The sequence below is a fragment of the Bos taurus genome, chromosome 29 (genome assembly GCF_002263795.3).
Source record: "Bos taurus isolate L1 Dominette 01449 registration number 42190680 breed Hereford chromosome 29, ARS-UCD2.0, whole genome shotgun sequence".
NCBI lineage: Eukaryota > Metazoa > Chordata > Mammalia > Artiodactyla > Bovidae > Bos > Bos taurus.
In genome coordinates, this window is record NC_037356.1 from 12,452,986 (window position 1) to 12,473,901 (window position 20,916).

Sequence of the window (20,916 nt, forward strand, 5' to 3'; positions counted from 1 at the left end):
CTCAAAAGAATGACTAAAACCAAATAAATAAATACATTTTTTTAAAAAAATGTTCATGTCAAATATATTTTACTACCTCAGTTTTGTTAGGAACTATTAGAATGATGACAGTTTAAACTTCTTAAACATGATTCAAACATTTGAAAAGTTTATATTAATGAAAAGTCAAAATGTTTGCTTTTGCAAATACCTGGAAGGTTTCCGTTGTAGTCCACGTCCTCTACACTACATCCCCATTTCACGAGAAGCTGCAAACAGCCAAGCCGCCCATGAAAAGCTGCATAGTGCACAGGTTTCCACTCTCTCTTATCAGTCACGCTGGGATCCTAGAGATAACATTCACAAGGACTCAGTTTCTTCCCATTTTGCAGCAAAAACACTAAGTCTAGCAGCTTAATTCTACAAATGAGAACAAGAAGCTGTTATTAAAACTGTAAGGCAAACACTAAATATAACAGAAATGTTTACTGCAACCATTGATTTGAACATATGAGCTAAAATAAAATACTAATGATATTTTAAAATCTTTTTAAAAAGATTATAACTTGCCACGTAGAAACTGTTTCTAAAAAGGTACTTAACTAGTCATTTTACAGGTCACAAGTTCCTGACCAACAAAATGAAAGATGGATTCAAATGATCAAATCATATCTTGGGAATGTAATCCAAGAGTTAATGAAAAATATTTAATTCTTATAAGAAGTTATTTTTTATAACCACTGCAATTTTAAAAATAAATATTACAATAAATGAAATTTTTGGAGATATAAATCACTTTGTAAATTAGTTCATGAACTAAGAGTTACAAAAGAAACACGGGTAAACACATATCAATTCAAAAAGGTTACAATTGCTGGTTAAGATGTGTTTGAAAGCCTCAAAATCTTCCCTGGTAAACTCTGAACTCATATGAAGGACCTATGGCCTCTGAAATATTTTGTACCACTAAGCTCTTTTTTTTGTTGCTGAAGATTTAATTAAATTATTGCTCCCATGTTTAAGGATGGGAAAGTTAAAAAGAGAGACCAAATTATGTCCAGAGTCTTATGAAGGATATAAAAAGTCAGGAAGAGATAACCAGACTACCAAATGTTAGTCCATCTATATGATTATACATTCTCACATATTAACAGGAACACCTCACCACTCCACTTCGGAGCATTATTTGTAAAGTGAAAGAATGTCCATGTGTTGCAGCAAGGTGTAAAGGAGTGCATCCACGATCATCTTGAGCTGCCAGGTTGGCTCCATTGATTATAAGAGCCTGAAGGCAGAGAAATAAGAAGGAATGTATGTGAACACAGACGCTAAATCATGCAGATGCAGATTATTTAAAGGCAAGCAATTTATTAATATATAGCTAAGCTATTACATAACTTTTTTTCATGTGTGCTACACGCAAAGTCTAAGAAATTCTTAGCCAGTCCTAAGAAAAAGCTTGAAATCCTTCTTAAGATTACCTAGGAGACACTCATAATTGATTTCACATTTTGATTTGAGTATGTACATATACTCATATACGGAGAAGGCAATGGCACCCCACTCTAGGACTCTTGCCTGGAAAATCCCATGGATGGAGGAGCCTGGAAGGCTGCAGTCCATGGGGTCGCTGAGGGTCAGACATGACTGAGCGACTTCACTTTCACTTTTCACTTTCATGCACTAGAGAAGGAAATGGCAACCCACTCCAGTGTTCTTGCCTGGAGAATCCCAGGGACGGGGCATCCTGGTGGGCTGCCGTCTCTGGGGTCGCACAGAGTCGGACACGACTGAAGTGACTCAGCAGCAGGTACATATAATTCATAAATTTTTCATGAGCACAGATTAAAATTAACTTAAATAATTTAATGCTAAGCTAATAAAACTGAAATTTAAACATCCTCTATTCCAAAAGCAGGATCTTTTATTAACTGGGTTTTTAATATAATAAAAGGACTTCACTATTAAAGTGACCAGTTCTAAGCTCCAAATCAAACTTCTAACTGCATCTGAGGAGATTCCATATGAATTTACACTTGGCCCAGTTTCTATATATGGGTTATGGAATATACACAACATGTCCCTCTATATAATATACAGAGTAATTAGTTTAAAAAATTATTAGCTAACATTTTTCAATTTTATCTCCCTCAGACCTTTTTCTTTTCTAACCAGCCTATATTTACCAGTATCTCAGCTAAAGTTTACTTAGTCATAATTCCTACCAAGAGTTTTAGGAAGAATAGTTTCCATGATTTTGGCTGACTCTCATTAACAGACCAGTCAATAATCATCACAAACCACATACCAAGGGCTTACTACGTCACTACAAAGAATATGAAGATGTACTAACTTAGGCAATTAGGATATATGTAGAGACAAAGATAATCAACTATACAAAGCAGTCCTTGGTAAGTAAATGCACAGCACAGTACCCAAAAGCATCACAAAAGCTCCAAGAACGAAGAGATCACTTTGAGGAAGAAAAGGACAATCAAGACAGAGAGAATGGCTTAAACGAGTGCTTAGGGGAAGGCAAGCATCAAGTAAAACTTCATTTGACCTTGATACCCCCTTAAGTTACTACTGTATTTGTACCTTCCTTCCATTGCCTACTTTTCAAATTAACACCTCAGTGCCTGAATGTAAAGTCCACCTACAAACCGGATGCTATCTCTATCATTCCAGAAATACAGCCAACCTCCCACTATAGAGTTCTCCAATTCAATGGCATTTCCTTAAGTGTTGTTCCTTTTAGTTTTATTCTGTAACTGATACACTACCTGACTTCTTCAGCTTCTTCCTTCATTTGCAGTCGATGCATCCTGGCTCTCTATCTCTCTTTCTCCTCTGAATTCTTTACTCATTTCACTACTTGCTTCCATCCCCACTAGAAACATGCTTCAAAACTCAATTCTCCAGACACTCTTCTCTAAGCTTTATTTCTCCTGAAATCTTGCTCCCCAGTGCCCTTTTCAACCGCCTAGACCATCTGTACCTGAATGACTGACTGGCACCTTAAACTCAACATGGGCCAAATTGAACTCAACATCCTTCCTCCCAAATCTCCTCTTCCTCTCAGATGTCCCTATCTATAGTGCCATAATTATCCGTCATTCTGACTCAAAACCTTACAGTCTCACTATACTTTGTCAGTGCTTACTTTGTAAGATGTTTTAAATAATTTTGTTTCTCATTGCAACCAACTAATCTTATCCTCTACGGTTAGTGATTATACCAAAAGTCTCCTGATTTTCTTGCTTCCAAACTATTCATTCTAGATAATCCTGGATGCATCTTGCTAAAATAACTTCCTAAAATACTGTTTTCATTACCACATTTCCCTGTTAACATACATGTGCATGTGTGTAATATGTGCATATATATATATATATGCACACATATATACACACATATAAAAGTCTCTTTCCTATACAAATGAATCTTTATTCTATTACTAAGACATTTTACAAATCTGGCTTATCTAAACTTAGTTCAGAACAGTTCACATAACAAACCATCTACACTCAGTCAAACTCATACAATAGTATATTCCTTGAACACACCACACTTTTCCAATTCAAAGATTTCACACAGAATTATAGCATAGATGTTAATAGGACAAAGTCTGAATTCAAACTTCGGCTTTTTCACTAACATAGGCAACATACTTAACTCTGAATCTGTTTCCTAATTTACATGAAAGGAAACTCAAAACACCATTGTATTAAATTAAGTGATGCATGGGAGACTGTGATTGACAAAAAGTGTTTGATAAATTTAATCACTATTTTTCTTTTCACATTCCCTACATATAATGCTTCCTCACAAATTATCTTCTTAAAATCAACTCATTCTTTTAGGATTAGCTGAAGTTTCATTTGGAAGTTTCATTCCCTCCATTTATGACTCCTCTATCTCAAGTTCTACAGTTCTTCTCATCTATACTTTCATGAGAATCTTACTCAAAGACTATGATGTGTACTGTTTTGTAACTCACTGAGTAAAGGTCCTGTCATTGCAAATAGAATCTCAGGCTTCTTACAGTTAGGGACTGTTTGCTTATACGATTTCGTATTCCTCCAAATTTCAATCCTTTCACTACATTTTTTTCAACCTACTTACTCCAATAAACTAGATCCTGACACATATTAATGTGTAACTCTAGCTAAGGAAATACATTAAATGAGGAATTTTAGGCATGGTAATCTGGACATGACTGTAACAGCCCTTAAAACAACCCAAACAGATAGCCAACTACTTTAGAGAGAAAATAATTTCAGATCTTAAACAATCTGTTTGAGTGATTTGTTTTGTTGTTGTTTAATCGCTCAGTCCTGTCAGACTCTTTGAGACCCCATGAACTATAGTCCGCCAGGCTCCTCTGTTCATGGAATCTCCCAGGTAAGAACACTGGTGTGGGCTGTGATTTCCTTCTCCAGAGGACTGTCTTAACCCAGGGACTGAACCTGCATATCCTGCATTAGCCGGTGGATTCTTTACCACTGAGCCACTAGGGAAGGAATTTCTAAAGCAATTAAATGTATTGACTTTTTAAAAAAGTAACCAAAGGTTTCCCTGGTGGCTCAGTGGTAAAGACTCTGCCTGCCAATGCAGGAGATATGGGTTCAATCCCTGATCCAGGAAGATCCCATGTGTCGTGCAGCAACTAAGCCCATGAGCCACAACTGCTAAGCCTGTGCTCTAGAGCCCGGGAGCCCCAACTATAGAAGCCTGGGCACCCTAGAGCCTGTGCTCCCCAACAAGAGAGGTCACATCAACGAGAAGTCTGCATGCCGCAACCAGAGAGTAGTCCCCACTCGCTACGAGAGAAAAGCACATACAGCAATGAAGACCCAGGACAGCCATAAATAAATAAATAAAATTATAAGAAAAACAGAAAACGTAACCAAGTTATTATTACCTGCATACAAGCATCCTGTCCCCTGATAGCAGATATGTGAGCTGCCGTCCAGCCTCTTGCGGTTACTTGGGAGATATCAGCTCCATGCCAGAGGAGCCAATGAAGACACTACATTAAGAAAACAACCATGTTAACCATGTTAGCAGGATGTAACATTTTTATATCTTAGTCTATCATCATAAAATACTACATGGTTAACAACCATGTTAACCATGTTAGCAGGATGTAACATTTTTATATCTAACATGTTAACCATGTTAGATATAAAACATGTTAACATGTAAACATGCTAACATGTAAACGTGCTAACATGTTAACCATGTTAGCAGGATGTAACATTTTTATATCTTAGTCTATCATCATAAAATACTACAGCCTGAGAAGCATCACAAATGAATGAGGGCGCAGGTATAAGAAAAACAAAAGCACAATCACAGTGATATGGTAGCCCACATCTGGCCTTACTGTTGGGTAAACAATACGGAGTGGTAGGAGATGAGGAAAACTGGAGACCACCTTCCTTGTCCATAAGGTGAAATGCTACACTATCCCAGTCGGTTTTTGCACTGAATGAAACGCTGGTCCAAATCTTATGTTTGACCAATACTTTACAAGCCAAACAAAACATATCTGTGGTTAAATTCATTCAACAGCCACCAATTTAAAACCTCTGCCATAGGTTTTGAAATGAGTCCAGAAAATTCTATATCAGAGCAAACACTGTTATTCTGAGAAGGCAATGACAAAAAACCATCCAAAAGAAAGAGAAATGCAAGAAGGCAAAGTGACTGTCTACAAAGGGTTTACAAAGAGCTGAAAAAAGAAGAGTAAGTGACAGGCAAGGGAGAAAAGGAAAGATATACCCAACTGAATGCAGAGTTGCAGAGAATAGTAAGGGGAGATAAGAAGGCCTTCTTAAATGAACAATGCAAAGAAAGAGAGGAAAACAATAAAATGGAGAAGATTAGAGATCTCTTCAAGAAAATTGGAGCCATCAACAAAACACTTCATGCAAGGATAGGCACGATAAAGGACAGAAATGATAAGGACCTAACAGAAGTAGAAAATATTAAGAAGAGGTGGCAAGAATACACAGAACTACAAAAAAGGCCTTAAACCCAGAAAACCACAATAGTGTAGTCACTCACCTAGACCCAGATATCCTGGAATGCGAAGTCAAGTGGGTCTTAGGAAGCAATATTACAAACAAAGCTAGTGGAGGTGACGGAATTTCAGCTGAGCTATTTCAAATTCTAAAAGATGATGCTGTTGAAGTGCTGCACTCAATATATCAGCACATTTGGAAAACTCAGCAGTGGCCATAGGACTGGAAAAGGTTAGTTGTCATTCCAATCCCAAAGAAGGACAATGCCAAAGAATGTTCAAACTACTGTACAAAAATTGAGCTCCTTTCATGTGCTAGTAGCTTAAAATCCTTCATGATAGGCTTCAGCAGTAGGGAACTGACAACTCCAGATGTACAAGCTAGATTTAGAAAAGGGAGAAGAACCAGAGATCAAATTGCCAACATCCATTGGATCATCAAAAAAGCAAGAAAGTTCCAGAAGAACATCTACTTCTACTTTATTAACTATGCCAAAGCCTTTGACTGTGTGGATCACAACAAACTGGAAAATTCTGAAAGAGATGCAAATACCAGACCACCTGACCTGCCTTCTGAGAAATCTGTATGCAGGTCAGGAAGCAACAGTTAGAAATGGACATGGAACAATAAACTGGTTCCAAATTGGGAAAGGACTACATCAAGGCTGTATATTGTCACCCTGCTTCTTTAACTTATATGCAGAGTACATCTTGAGAAATGCTGGGCTGGATGAAGCACAAGCTGGAATCAAGATTGCTGGGAGAAATATCAATAACCTCAGATATGCAAATGACACCCTATGGCAGAAGAAGAACTAAAGAGCCTCTTGATGAAAGTGAAAGAGCAGAGTGAAAGAGTTGGTTTAAGGCTCAACATTCAGAAAACGAAGATCATGGCATCTGGTTCCATCACTTCATGGCAAACAGATGGGGAAACAGTGGCTGACTTTATTTTCTTGGGCTCCAAAATCACTGTGAATGAGGACTGCAGCCACAAAATTAAAAGACGCTTGTTCCTCGGAAGAAAAGTTATGACCAACCTAGGCAGCTTATTAAAAAGCAGAGACATTACTTTACCAACAAAGGCCCGTCTAGTCAAAGCTATGGTTTTTCCATCAGTCATGTATGGATGTGAGAGTTGGACTATAAAGCTGAGTGCCAAAGAACTGATGCTTTCAAACTGTGGAGTTGGAGAAGACTCCTCAGAGTCCCTTGGACTGTAAGGAGATCTAACCAGTCCATCCTAAAGGAAATCAGTCCTGAATATTCATTGGAAGGACTGATGCTGAAGCTGAAACTCCAATACTTCGGCCACGTGATGTGGAGAACTATCTCATTTGAAAACACCCTGATGCTGGGAAAGATTGAAGGCAGGAGAAGGGGACAACAGAGGATGAGATGGTTAGACAGCATCACCAATTCAATGGACATGAATGTGAGCAAACTCTAGGAGATAGTGAAGGACAGGGAAGCCTGGCTTGCTGCAGTCGATGAGATCAGAAAGAGTCAAACATGAGTTAGTGACTGAATGACAAAAGAAAATAAGTAGCATATTTAAAAAGGGGAGGGAGCCAAATAAATCTTAAGATCTTTTAAAATTAAGTCTCAACAAATACAGTACTAGAGGTCTGTGCCACATATGGTGTCACTGTCTTTATATTTTCAACTTTGTCGTCTACCTTCAAGAAGTTTCTTTCTTGTGTCATTCAGATACACTGTCACATCAGTCATTATGATAAATCATTTTTTGGAAAGGGTAGTAACTTAGGTATCATCTGTCTATCACAGAGATTAATGGCTGATAAAATATAAGGGGGGTGGTGCTCAACCTCACTAATAATCACAGTAAGTCATTTGTTTTTACTCAACAAATATTTATGGAGTGTATGCTAACACTGCATAGGTAGTGAGGAATAAAACCACTGTAAACATTCATGTACAAGGTTTCTATCCTGAGTAAATATGTACAAGTGAGATTGCTAGGACACAGTTAAGTTTCACTTTACAAGAAGCTGCCAAACTGTTCTCCAAAGGGGCTGTATCAGTTTACACTTCTACCAGCAGTGTATGAGACTTCTCATTGCTCCATATCCTTGTCCATATTTACTATTATCATTTTTCTGGGTTATGTTTTTCTTTTTGTTTTGCCATTCTAATAGGTGTGTAGTGGCATCTAATTGTGGTTTTAATTAGCATTTAATGATGTTGAACACTTTTTTCATGTGCTCATGACCAGTCATATATACTCTTTGAGAAAGTGTCTACTGAAACCATTTGCCCATTTTTCATTGGGTTTTTTATTTTACTACTGAATTATGAGAGTCATACATTCTGGCTACAAGTTCTTAGTCATATTTATGATTTGCAAAAAGTTCCTATGTTTTCATCTAGAAGTTTTATTAAGGTTAAGTTTCACATGTGTTTATGATCTGTTTTCAGTACATCTTCACACACAGTACCAAGTATGAATTAAGGTTCACTTTCTTACATACGGCTGTCCAGTTGTGCCAACACCATTTAATAAAATACTGCTTTCCATTGGACTATATTTGCATCTCCGTCAATAATCAACTGACCAATCAGCAGGACTTCGGAAATGACTAAGTGAGGAGCGTAGTAAATCCTCCCCAAGAAGCAAATGACAAAGCTCGACAAAACTGTCAAAAACAACCATTTGGCCATCCAGTGGTTAGGACTCTGCACTTCCACTGCAGTAGACATGGGTTTGATCCCTGGTAGGGGAACTAAGATTCTGCATGCCAAGCAGCCATGGCCAAAAAAAAAAAAAAAAAAAAAAATTTAAAGACTCTGCAAGGCATATAACAAAATGAGAAGCATGTATCAAGAAATATCTGCTGATTCTAAGAACAGGAGGAGCCTGTGGCATATTAGCCTGGGACTACAAGCATCCTTAGCCCCAGCTTCATGACACAGAAGTTCTACCCAGGTGGACAGCTCCACTGCCCTGCTGAAGAGACTGAGAAGTCCCTGCCCAGGCACATTTTAAAAACAAATCTACTCCTCAGTGACAACAATCTAGGAAAGCCAACATCAGAACCAGTCATGATACTGGTTGGGGCAAACACAAAACTAAAATCCTCCTAGAAAATCAACAGAAAAATTCAAGAAATGAGACAACCTAAGTTGCTAAGATTTTGAATGCTGATGAAGGTGAAAGCCTCTTGATGATAGCAAAAGAGGAGAGTGAAAAAGCTGGCTTAAAACTCAACATTCAAAAGCCTTGCTAAAATTCCACTTATCCTTTCTGGTCTAAAAAGTTGGGTACATGTACAACGTCATTCATAGCCAGGAAAGATTGAAGAGGTCCCAAGCTGGCTGGACATTCCTGGCTAAGGCCTGAAAACACATGGAAAAAAAAAAAAGGCAAGCTGACTTGTAAACTGCTTGGACTTTGAAGACATTCCCCAAGCCATACACAGAATCATTAGCAAGGTGGTTGCCTTAGTGGCTCAAGGTATTTAAGCACAGCCTCTGATTAACCACTGGCTGACCACTAAGCTATGCTGTCCCAGGGGTGACCCCTATGAAGCCAGACTTTAAAAATAAGAAGGAAATTCCCTGGTGATCCACTGGTTAGGACTCAGCTCTTTCACTGCAGGGGGCACAAATTCAATCTCCAGTTGGAAAACTACTTATTAAGATCTCTCAAGCCACACAGCCAAACTAAATAAATATTTTAAAATAAAAGAATTAAAAAAAAAAAAGAACAGTGCACACAAACCGTGAGGGAAACAGATTCCACAAAATTAGTCCAAACAAACCAACATACAAACACAGAACAAGCACCCCAGGGAAGAGGGATAGAGGAAGTAGAATCTGAACCCAGAGGTGTTATGATATACAATCTTAAACATCCACCAGAATGTGCAATGAAGAAAAGGCAATCTCTTCAACAAGTGATGTTGAAAGTTTGACAGCCTCATTAAATCAATGAAGTTAGAACACACTCTCACACCATATACAAAAATAAAATCAAAACGGCTTAAAGACTTAAAAAAATAAGATATGACATCATAAAACTGCCAGAAGAGAACATAGGCAAAACATTCTATGACATCAATAGTACCAACGTTTTAGCTTAGGTCAGTCTCCCAAGGGAATAGAAATAAAAGCAAAAATAACAAATGGGACCTAATTAAAAAACAAGAATGTTGTAATATATACACAGGAAAATGAAGTAAATAGAAACTTTCTCTGAGAGGATACAGATGCTCAACTTAGTCTTCAAAGCTGTAATAAATAGCTTCAGAGAATGAAAAGAAATTATTTTTTAAAGAATTTAATGAATTAAAGTATGATGACAACAATGATTCATCAAATAGAAAAAAAGAGAATTTTTTAAAAAGAAAATTCTGAAAGTACAAAATATATCTGAACTAAAAGTTTACTTTATGGAAGAAAGTGAAAAGAAATAAAGAGCCTCTTGATGAAAGTGAAAGAGGAAAGTGAAAAAACTGGCTTAAAACTCAACATTCAAAAAACTAAGATCATGGCATCCAGTCCCATCACGTCATGGCAAATAGATGGGGAAACAGTGGAAACAGTGATAGGCTTTATTTTCTTGGGCTCCAAAATCACTGCAGATGGTGATTGCAGCCATGAAATTAAAAGATGGGAAATCTATGGAAACAGTGAGAGACTTTATTTTGGGGGGCTCCAAAGTCACTGCAGATAGTGACTGGAGCCATGAAATTAAAAGACGCTTGCTCCTTGGAAGAAAAGCTATGACCAACCTAGACAGCGTATTAAGAAGCAAAGACATTACTTTGCCTACAAAGGTCCATCTAGTCAAGGCCATGGTTTTTCCAGTAGTCATGTACGGATGTGAAAGTTCGACCTTTTAAAGAAAGGTGAGTGCTGAAGAATTGGTGCTTTTGAACCGTGATGTTGGAGAAGACTCTTGAGAGTCCCTTGGACTGTAAGGAGATCCAACCAGTCCATCCTAAAGAAAATCAGTCCTGAATATTCATTGGAAGGACTGATGCTGCAGCTGAAACTCCAATACTTTTGGCCACCTGATGCGAAGAGCTGACTCATTTGAAAAGACCCTGATGCTGGGAAAGACTGAAGGCAGGAGGAGAAGGGGACGACAGAGGATGAAATGGTTGGATGGCAACTCGATGGACATGAGTTTGACCAAGCTCCGAGAGCTGGTGATGGACAAGGAAGGCTGGTGGGCTACAGTACACAGGGTCACAAAGAGTCGGACACAACTGAGTGGCTGAACTGAACTACAGGGGCTCAAAAGCTGATTTCATCTGATAAAAGAAAAAAAATGAAGTCTAGTAAAGCACAGTTTTCACCAGTTATTAATTTAGTTGTCATTTTATACTACCAACATAAGTCCTACAAGTCTTAAGAAATCTCAAAAAGGTTAACAGAATGTAAAGGTATTAGTGCAACACCGAAGTAGAGAAGTAGGAGATGATCCTTAAATGGCAACAAAGAAATGCACCAAAACTTTTTTATTTAGATTTAATTTTGTTAAAATTCAACAAACATTTCTTGAACAGTTGCTATACACTGTGCTAGACACTAAAAATATAAATTTAATTCAACAAACTTAGCAATACGACAAACATTTATTGTGAATCCACAACATGACTCCAATATTCCAGGCACTATACTAGATATTGAGGGAAAAAAAGATAAAACTCAAATGAAAAAAATGGTACCTTCAAAGAGCTCAAAATCTAACAGAGAATACAATTCCATGTGATAAATAGAATTTTTCAAATGTGTATAAAATTGAGGGAAAAGTTGCTAGTTGGATGATACTGAGAGGGGAAATACAGAAGGCTCTGCTACTTGAGTAAGTGCTACTTGAGCTGGATTTCAACTGGGAAGAGGTGAGACCAGACACGTGAAACGGCTCATAGGCAGTCTGCAATAATATGAAACGGTAGACTGGTTTGGGAAATGCCAGTCGCCTGCACTGGAGCATAAAACCAGTCTGACAGGAGTGGAGGGACAGGGGTGGAGGCTGAAGAGGCGTCTACCATATTAAACAGCCCAAACTTTATCCTACAGAGCAGAGAGTCACTACAGGGACTTAAGGAAGGTTTTCTGGAGAAGGAAATGGCAACCCACTTCAGTATTCTTGTCTGGAGAATTCCATGGACAGAAGAGCCTGGTGGGCTACAGTCCACGGGGTCACAAAGAGTCGGACACGACTGAGTGACTAACATTTTCACACTTTCACTTTCTTTCAGGAAGGTTTACTGCTTCTGTTTTAGAGCAGTAATCTTGTGTGTCAGTTATAACTAGAGGTAGACGATCCAAGAAAGAAGGAAATCAAGTAGCTCTAAAGCAGTGGCTATGAAGGTGGAGAGGACAATTCTAAGAGTCAAAGATGGAAGAGAATCAACAAACCTCGTCATCAGTTTTCACCACATCCATACGCACCGTGAGGCACTTCATCCAGACAAATGCTTATACTGAGTTTTGCTTCTGAGACAACTCAATAATGATTCAAAGGACATTTGAATCATTAGCCTGGAAAGCTAAGAAAGGGAATGAAAAGAATAATGGTTTAGTTTCAGACCAACTGAATGAGATGCCAGTCAGGTATGCATGAGCTGCTGATAAGCACTGTATGCAGAAACCACAATTCAGATTCTGGAGAGAAAACAATTCTGTGAATTATTATACAGAAGAGATCAGACAAGGAAGTCTAAAAATGGCCTGGAGGTAACATAGAAGAGAGAAGTCCACTGGCAGGGCATAAAGAAAACCACTAATTTGGCAGACTAAAATCAGTATTTCCTCTTCTCTTCAAAATCATTTTTAACAAAAAGGCAAGAAAATCCCATCGTTGATGAAGCTAAGAGACATCTGAAACCATAAAATAGATGGGAAAGCTGCCACAGTGTAGATCCATCAGGGATGTGGGAGGAAACAGCAGAGAGAAGTCCCCACTCGGGGCTGCAGGCACAGACAGACCATCAGGCGCATTCCTCCCAGGTGAGAGGGAGCCACCAAAAGGGCAAAGGAGAAATCCCACAGTTCAAGTGGGGCACACAAACTGGTGGAGAGAGATTCTTTGGACCAGATTTGGTTCCAAGAAGCAGAAAAGCCCAAACAGGAAGTCACACAGAGACTCCATATTCATAGAAAGCAGACTGTGCGGCAGGGGAAAAAGACAGATGCATAGTGCAGCCTACAGGCAACAGGGAAATGTAATAGCTAAAATAAGCTCCCCACACACAACAGTGAGAATCATGAGGAAAATTCCAGTTGGCTTTGTACACAGCCCAAGAATAAAAAGTTGTGCGTACAAATAAACTTATCTATGAAATAGAATTCACCTGCAATGCGGGAGACCTGGGTTCCATCCCTGGGCTGGGGAGATTCCCTGGAGGAGGGCATGGCACCCCACTCCAGTATTCTTGCCTGAAGAATTCCATGGACAGAGAGCCTGGAGGGCTAAAGTCCATGAGGTTGCAAAGAGTCGAACACGACTAAGTGACTAAGCACACAGCACATGAAACAGAAAGAGACTCACAGACACAGAGAACAGACTTACCATTGCCAAGAGGGGGCAGGGCGGAGGGAAGGATTGGGAGTTAGGGACTAACAGACGCAAACTATCACATTTAGAATGGATAAACAACAAGGTCCTACTGTATAGCATAGGGAACTATATTCAATATCTGGTGATAAACCATAATGGAAAAGAAATGAAAAAGAATGTATATATACAAGCATAACTGAATCACTGCTGTACAGCAGAAATGAATACATTGCAAATCACCTATACTTCGATAAGATATATCAATAAAAAAAGGAATTTATGCATTAAAATATTAACTAAGCACTGCTTATACTATTGAAAAACTAAAGCCAACGAAATATCCATCAACCAAAAAATGAATACATTCTGATATTTACCTAAGAATAGACTACTACAACATGGCTGAAAGAAATGAACTAGAGTACATATAGGGAGAAGGACATGGCAATTCACTCTAGTGTTCTTGCCTGGAGAATCCCAGGAACAGGGGAGCCTGGTGGGCTGCGTCTATGGGGTCGCACAGAGTCGGACAGGACTGAAGCGTCTTAGCAGCAGCAGCAGAGTACATATATGTAACCACCTCATTAAGTCAAAACTACATTGTTGAACAAAAAAAAGCAAGCTGCAGAATGATCCAAATAATATGACATTCATATAAAACATGTCATTTAAAACTATGATCTAATCATATGTAATAACAGCATGAAACATAGATGGTAATAATAAACACCAACTTCAGAGCAACAGTTACCTCTGGAGTTGGAAGAAGAGAAACGACACCTGGGAGGGGCGCTTAGGGGCTTAAAATGCATCTGTGAGATTCCATCTCTGCCCAAAATCTGAAGCAACTACAGCAAAAAGATCAGGATCTGATCTGTTATCCTCTGCAAGCCACCCTCTCTGCTGCTTTTGGAATCCAGCCACCACACTGAGAGGAACCACAAACTAGTCCACATGTGGCGACCTCACAGAGAGGCCTGCGTGGAGAGGAATCAAGATGGCCAGGGCCCACAGCCAGCCTCTACTACCAGATGTCTGTGTGATCAGGCCTTTGAAAGATTCCAGCCCTAGCTTTTAAATCCTCTTGCTGGAGCCCCAACATCATAGAGCAGAGCAAAGGTGTCTCTGATATCCAAATTCCTGCTTCACTCCTAAGCATAGTTATTTTATGCCACTAAGTTTTAGGATACAATTTATTACAAAGCTAACCAGAACACCCAAATGTTAGTGAATTGAAAAGAAAAATATTTGTGTATATATGTATAACTGAATCACTCGGCTAAGCAGCAGAAATTAACATTGTAAATCAACTATGCTTCAATAAAATTTAAAAAAAGAAAAACATTTGCGGTGCCCAGCATAAGGCCTCAGTCCTGTTTGCTAAATTTACAAAGCTGCCAACAGCTCCAAACTTACCCAGTTTAATAATTTATAGTTTCTTACCTCCAAACTGCCAGAATGTGCTGCCCAATGTAAAGGGGTAAATTTATGGAGAACATCAACTTCGTTAATGCTGGCACCACGCTGTACGATTTCTGAAAGCTGCTTTACGTCTCCAGCACGTACTGCATCATGTATGCTACCAAAATGCACTTTCTTCCTGGCACCTACTGAAAAACCAAATTGCTTAAAATATATTGCAAAACTAAAAAAAGCCTAAGCATTGACATATATAATCTATCACGTGTAAAGTAGGTAACTAGTGGAAAGCTGCTCTATAACACAGGGAACCCAGCTCGGCGTTTTGTGCCGACCTGGAGCCGGGAGGGAGGTTTAAGAGGTAGCGGTATATACATAAATAGAAGTATGACTCATTCGCATTGTTGTACAGCAGAAACCAGTGCAACATTGTAAAGCAATTATCCTCCAATTAAAAAATAAATTTAAGATAAAAAAAGACTAAAACAACAATTGAACCGAAAGTACAAAGTCACTTTGGCTTTCCAAATAATTTACTAACAAAGATACTCATGAATAACATCTTAATCGGACTTCATTTTCAGCTCTAATATGTAAAGAGCACAGAAGTCATCACATACATTCATACAGGAAAAAAGCTGAACAAACTGAAAATCAACAACTTTCCTTAGACTCATCAGAATTCAGGTCTCAGGGCAAACAGCCACCCTGAATTTGGAAAGACAGGTCAAGAGAAATGTGGTCAAGTTCAGCTCACCTGGAGCAGAAGCCACTGGAACCACAAACTTCCAGAAGCACTCAAGTGGTAATTTTGACAAACTATTGGGGGCTGGGTTATGTACTAGCCTAAGAGTGAGAAACTCCTCAGGGCAATAGTCTTACAAGGCCTCCTCATTTTCATAGATTTTACCTTCAAAACTCCACCAGGTTATCACTGTGAAAAACCAAAAAAAAAAAATCGCTTCATGTCTTCGGTAGAGGGAGGAGAGAGGTGACCATTTGGAAACCTGCCCAGCTATTCTCTGTAACAAAGGCCTACACTCCAGTGGAAAAGACTTAACCAGAACCTTATCTCACATGGGCAGATACATCTTATCAATGTTTTTCATATCTTTCTCATATATCCTACACTAAGAAAGGGATGGCACAACTTTTACTTCATACATGAAGTTTCATATTTTATAATTTCATGTTCCAAACATCAAGACTGCACCGTCAGCCTTACTGTCCCGTGAAATATCTTAACGTGCATTGTGAACCAGAAGCACTGAAAGTACTTAAGCATGAACAGACAGTAGTTGGGGAAGAAGTAAATAGTTCAAATCAGTTGACAGCTGAAATCATTTCTTACACCAACTATTAGCAAAATACTATGCATTTTACTCAAAAATCCTTTCTGAGCATCTACCATGTGCCAGGCATTATGATAATACAATGAACAGACATGGATTTTAGACATTTTCTTTCCACAGATGCTTTTAAAACTACTGGGATAAATTCGACACAATAAAAAGCCTGACAGTAACATCCTAAGAGTTCAGGTAAAATAAAGGAGGAAGAGGAGGAAACAGTGGAACAAGTCTCTGAAGAACGATTGAGATATATGTATCCGGGCAAAGGAATAAGGAAGCATCCCACAAAAAACCAAACTACTTGGTAAATGTTTAATGATGTTAATCCCCCTAGGTCAAACCTTCATTATTCTCCTTTATTGATTTCTTTTAAACTTTGGCGTAAGGGCTTGTATTTGGTTCTCCAGATGAGCAGTGGGGCCTTAGTTCCTCGACCAGGGACTGAATTCATGCCCCTCTGCAGTGACAGTGCAGAGCCTTAACCACTGGATCACCCTGAAATCTCCATTATTCTCCTTTAAACAAGTACTGCAAGATCTACAAATGACATTCTACCCATTTTCATCCATTTTATACAGGAACACTCTAATCCACCATATGCAAGGACACTACCCTGATCACTTCATGCCTCCACACTCCAAACCGCTTCTGGTTATCCAGTGCTCATCTAGAGGCTCTCAGTATGACTGTCTATGCCCTCCCATAACTTGCTGCATGCTAAGTCGATTCAGTCGTGTCTGACTTTGTGGCTCTATGGCTGTAGCCCTCCAGGCTCCTCTGTCCATGGGATTATCCAGGCAAGAATACTGGAGCAGGTTTTCATGCCCTCCTGCAGGGGATCTTCCTGTGTCTCAGGGATCCAACCCGCATCTCATTATGTCTCCTGCATTGGCAGGTAGGTTCTTTACCACTAGCACCACCTGCGAAGCCCTCCCATAACTTGCCTCCATCTAATTTCACAACCTTTTTCTCACCACATGCCATTCCAGTTTATTCATTCATCCACTCATCCACCCACTCCACATTACAAGAAATGTTTGGACAGATTATTTTACTAATATGTATCTAGAAACATTTTAAAAACCTGTACACAATGTTGAATCCTGATTAGGAAGCAGTTTCCAACTGTAAGAATTAAAAAGCATGATAACTTATAGGTGTTTTTTATTCAAGATTTCTGCCTTGATTATATAGAACTTTCTAAGAAATACTTGTGTATGTCATTTTTTTTAAACTGGAAGAAAAAAATTCTGTTGTTTCATGTAGTGTTTAGGATGTCCTTCACTCAGTTGATTAAAAAGATGAAACCTGAAAAAAAAAAAAAAAAAGACATGGTCTCTATCCTCAAAGAACTCACAGAGATATACAAATACAAATTACAAACCAATGTAGTAAGAGCAACGACAGAAATATTCCTAAGAACTTAGGAAGCAGAAGACTTCTAACTCAGCTAGGATAGGAGGGAAGGAGAGCAGAAAAGGGTTTCTAGGAAAGGTAACACCTGAGATGAATCTTCAAGGATTAGCAGGATTTTTCCAGGTGAAAATGCATGCAGGGAAAGGCATCCTGGACAGTTCAAGAAACTATAAAAATACCCACCCTACTGTGGAAGCATAAGGTTGAAAGGAAAAGAAGCTAGAATTAGACAAGAGACAGGATGTACTGGAACTTGTGAGAGTTGAACAGATAGCGGGGAGTCATTAAAGGATTTTAAGTAGAGGACTAAGAATGATCAGATGTGTAACGCTGGCTGCAGTGAGGGGAATTAATGGACTGGGGAGCAAAACAGCAGAGAAGAGACTCAAGGAGACCATGTAGGAAGATATCTACAGGAGTCTCCACCAGAGAGGTTGAGACCCTCAACTAAGAGAACAGCAGTAGGAACAGAAACCGAAACAGATTCAACATATATTAGGCAAACAGGACGAAATGAACTCGGAGGGATCTGGTATGTGAAATAAGGGAAGAATAACAGGACAACTCCAAGGTGTGTGACTAAGTTACATCAGTGGTACAGGGCCACTGAAACAACCAACACTAAAGGAGAGAGAGGACATAATGATACAAAATCATATTTTGAATGTGTTGATCTTGAGGTGCCCAAGGAAGAGTTCCACAAGGGAACTGTATATGCAAGTCTGCAGCTCCAAGGAGAGGTCTGGAGCTGAGCTCTCACGGTTACCTGTGTCTCAGTAGTAGGCAGCTTTCTCTGATCCCCAACCTCATCCCACAATGGAGTCAGGGGCCCTCTACTCTTTCTTATAATATTCCTCAGGCTAGTAATTACTTGCTCAGTATTTATCTTCCCCACTAGGAGGAAGGAATGTGTTTGTGTTCTTTGCTCACAGTATCTTTAAGAAAAAGCACACAGTAGACACTCAATATTTACTGGATGACTGAATGAACAATAGGGTTATTATTATTATTCAGTAGGGTTGAAGTCGTAGAACATAACAAGCAAAAAAGCATCAGTGATGGCACTATCGGAGGGGGGAGAAAAAAGCAACATTTATGGAAAGGATAGAAGAAAATTTAGGGTGGATGGATGGATGCGTGGATAGTTAGCTAGCTAGACAGACAGACAGGGAGAGTCGGGAAAGTGGAAGGAAGAAAATTAGGTGAGTCTAATATTTCCAGGGCTTCCATGGTTGCTCAGAGATAAAGAACCAATGCAGGAGACGCGAGTTCCATAACCTGCTTCCGGAAGATCCCCTGGAGAAGGAAATGGCTACCAACTCCAGAGTTCTTAGCTGGGAAATCCCATGGGCAGAGGAGCCTGGCAGGCTACAGTCCATGGCGTCGCAAAGAGTCGGACACGACTCAGCGACTAAACAACAACAAACAAATACTATTTTCACAGAGTCAAATGCCGCAGAGATGCCAAGAACTTAAAAGGGTCCATAAACTTTAACAAGAGTTGCTATCACCTAGGAACGAAGTCTCAGGAATGGGCGCAAATGGGCGCCAAAAAAAAAAAAGGTAAGGAAAGCTGAAACGAGGAAGGATGGGGGCCAGATGACCAGATGAGCTTTGGGACCCACTGTAAACAGGTCAATTAAGGGGAAAGAAATGAGTGACAGGTGAGAAAGGGAAATGCCAAGAAGGGGCTCGAGTGAGAAAAGTGGAGTGTGGCAGAGACAAGGGCCAGCGAAGCGGTCCGACTCACACGGGGTCGCAGTCTCCGTGGAGGAGGTGGACGGTCCCGAATCGGACACCCCGGGCATGGTGCGGCGACTCGGACTCCGGGGGGGCGTCGAGTCCAGGCCCCCGCTGCTGCGGCGGTCTTCGCTCGCTGTCACCCACGAGCCACTGCAGCAGCGGCTGTCTCCCTCGTCGTCGCTAGGCCCGGGGCCGCCGTCCTCCGTCGTCCTCCCCCAGGAGGCCCGGCAGCGGGAACCTTCGTCCTCACTTTCCCTCTCCCAGAAGCGGCGGCGGCTGGCGTCTTCGCTGACGCTCACCGCGGAGGAGTCGCTGGCCAAGTAGCCGCGATCTTCACTCACCCCTTCCCAGGAACTGCTGAGGCTGCGGCCGCCATCCACACTCGCGCCCTCCCAAGAGCCACTGAGGCGGCTACGGCGGTCGTCACTGCCCCTCCCGCCCGAGTCGCTGGCTCGGGGGCCCCGGACCTCCCGGACTTCCTCCCAAGTCCCGCCGAGGCGGAGGCCGCGGTCGTCTCTGACGGATCCCGAGGAGTCACTAGTTGGGTGACTTCCGACTTCACTGAAGCTCGCGTCGCTGCTGAGGCCTCCCCTCAGTCTCTCCCAAGAGTTGCCGGGACGGTGGCCGCCGTCTCCCCTGACTCTCTCCTCAGAGACGCTGCGGCCGTGGTCCAGGTCTTCGCTGACCCTTCTCGAGTTATCGCGGGAGAAGCCGACGTCTTCACTTCCTTTTCCCGTCGGTACCCGGCAGCGGCGGTCGCTCTCCTCGCGGATTCTTTCTCTGTCTTCGCTAAGACGAGAGCCTTGGCCCTCGCTCACTCTATCCCTGGACGGATCACCGCGACGGCCGTGCCGGCCGTTTATCCTCCACACGCGCTGGCTGGTGCGGCGGCCGCCGTCTTCGGTTGCTACTCCGCGAGATTCGCTGTGGCGGCGGCCGCCGTCGACGAGCACCCGCTCCACTGAGTCGCTTTCCAGCGTCCCGACACCAGCTACCTGGTTAGAGAGTTGGGGGGCGGGGGGCGCGGGACGCGGAGCCGGCGCCCTGGAAACGGGTAAACTTCCGGCGTGCTGCGGTAATTTCCGGTTCCTCGCCGCTGTGCGTCACTTCCGGCTTCCTTGCCCTTTCTTCTTCTTTTTTTTTTTTTTTTAAGTACTCTTTATTTTTTTCGAGGCGTCCCCTCTAGACATGGTGGTGTGGAACGGGTTTCGGTGAAATGGCGCTCGGCCTCCCGTCCAGCCTGTCTCGGCCCCGTCTCTATAACGGCTTGGTATCGGTTGCGCCCGCCAGAGCTCGGCTACGCCAGTGGAGAGGATCCGGGACTGCAGTCGGCGTCCGTGACCCGAGTGTGTGCCGCGAACCGGGCGGGGCCTTGCATCCTCTGGAAACCTAGTGTACTTTTTCGGTGCCGGTTGAACCGTTGGAGAAAGTATATTCTTACCCTG

General features: G+C 41.1%; 1 protein-coding gene across 5 annotated transcripts in view; it reads right to left on the reverse strand.

Annotated features, from left to right (window-relative positions):
* The window catches only part of ANKRD42 (ankyrin repeat domain 42), a 67,807-nt gene extending 47,918 nt beyond the window's left edge, over window positions 1-19,889 (reverse strand). For 4 of the 5 annotated variants that reach the window (XR_009493428.1, XM_059883230.1, XM_059883229.1 and 1 more), the window contains exons 1-5: window positions 19,479-19,889; window positions 14,985-15,151; window positions 4,904-5,011; window positions 1,145-1,264; window positions 191-326 (exon numbers count right to left, since the gene is read on the reverse strand). Coding sequence is in view for 4 of the 5 variants with exons in the window: in XM_059883230.1 (XP_059739213.1) it covers window positions 191-326; window positions 1,145-1,264; window positions 4,904-5,011; window positions 14,985-15,151; window positions 19,479-19,536 (589 nt within the window). In the remaining variant the exon portion in view is untranslated. The remainder of the gene's footprint in view (window positions 1-190; window positions 327-1,144; window positions 1,265-4,903; window positions 5,012-14,984; window positions 15,152-19,478) is intronic. The other variant, XM_059883226.1, reaches the window with a different exon arrangement.
* Between the last annotated feature and the right edge of the window lie 1,027 nt (window positions 19,890-20,916).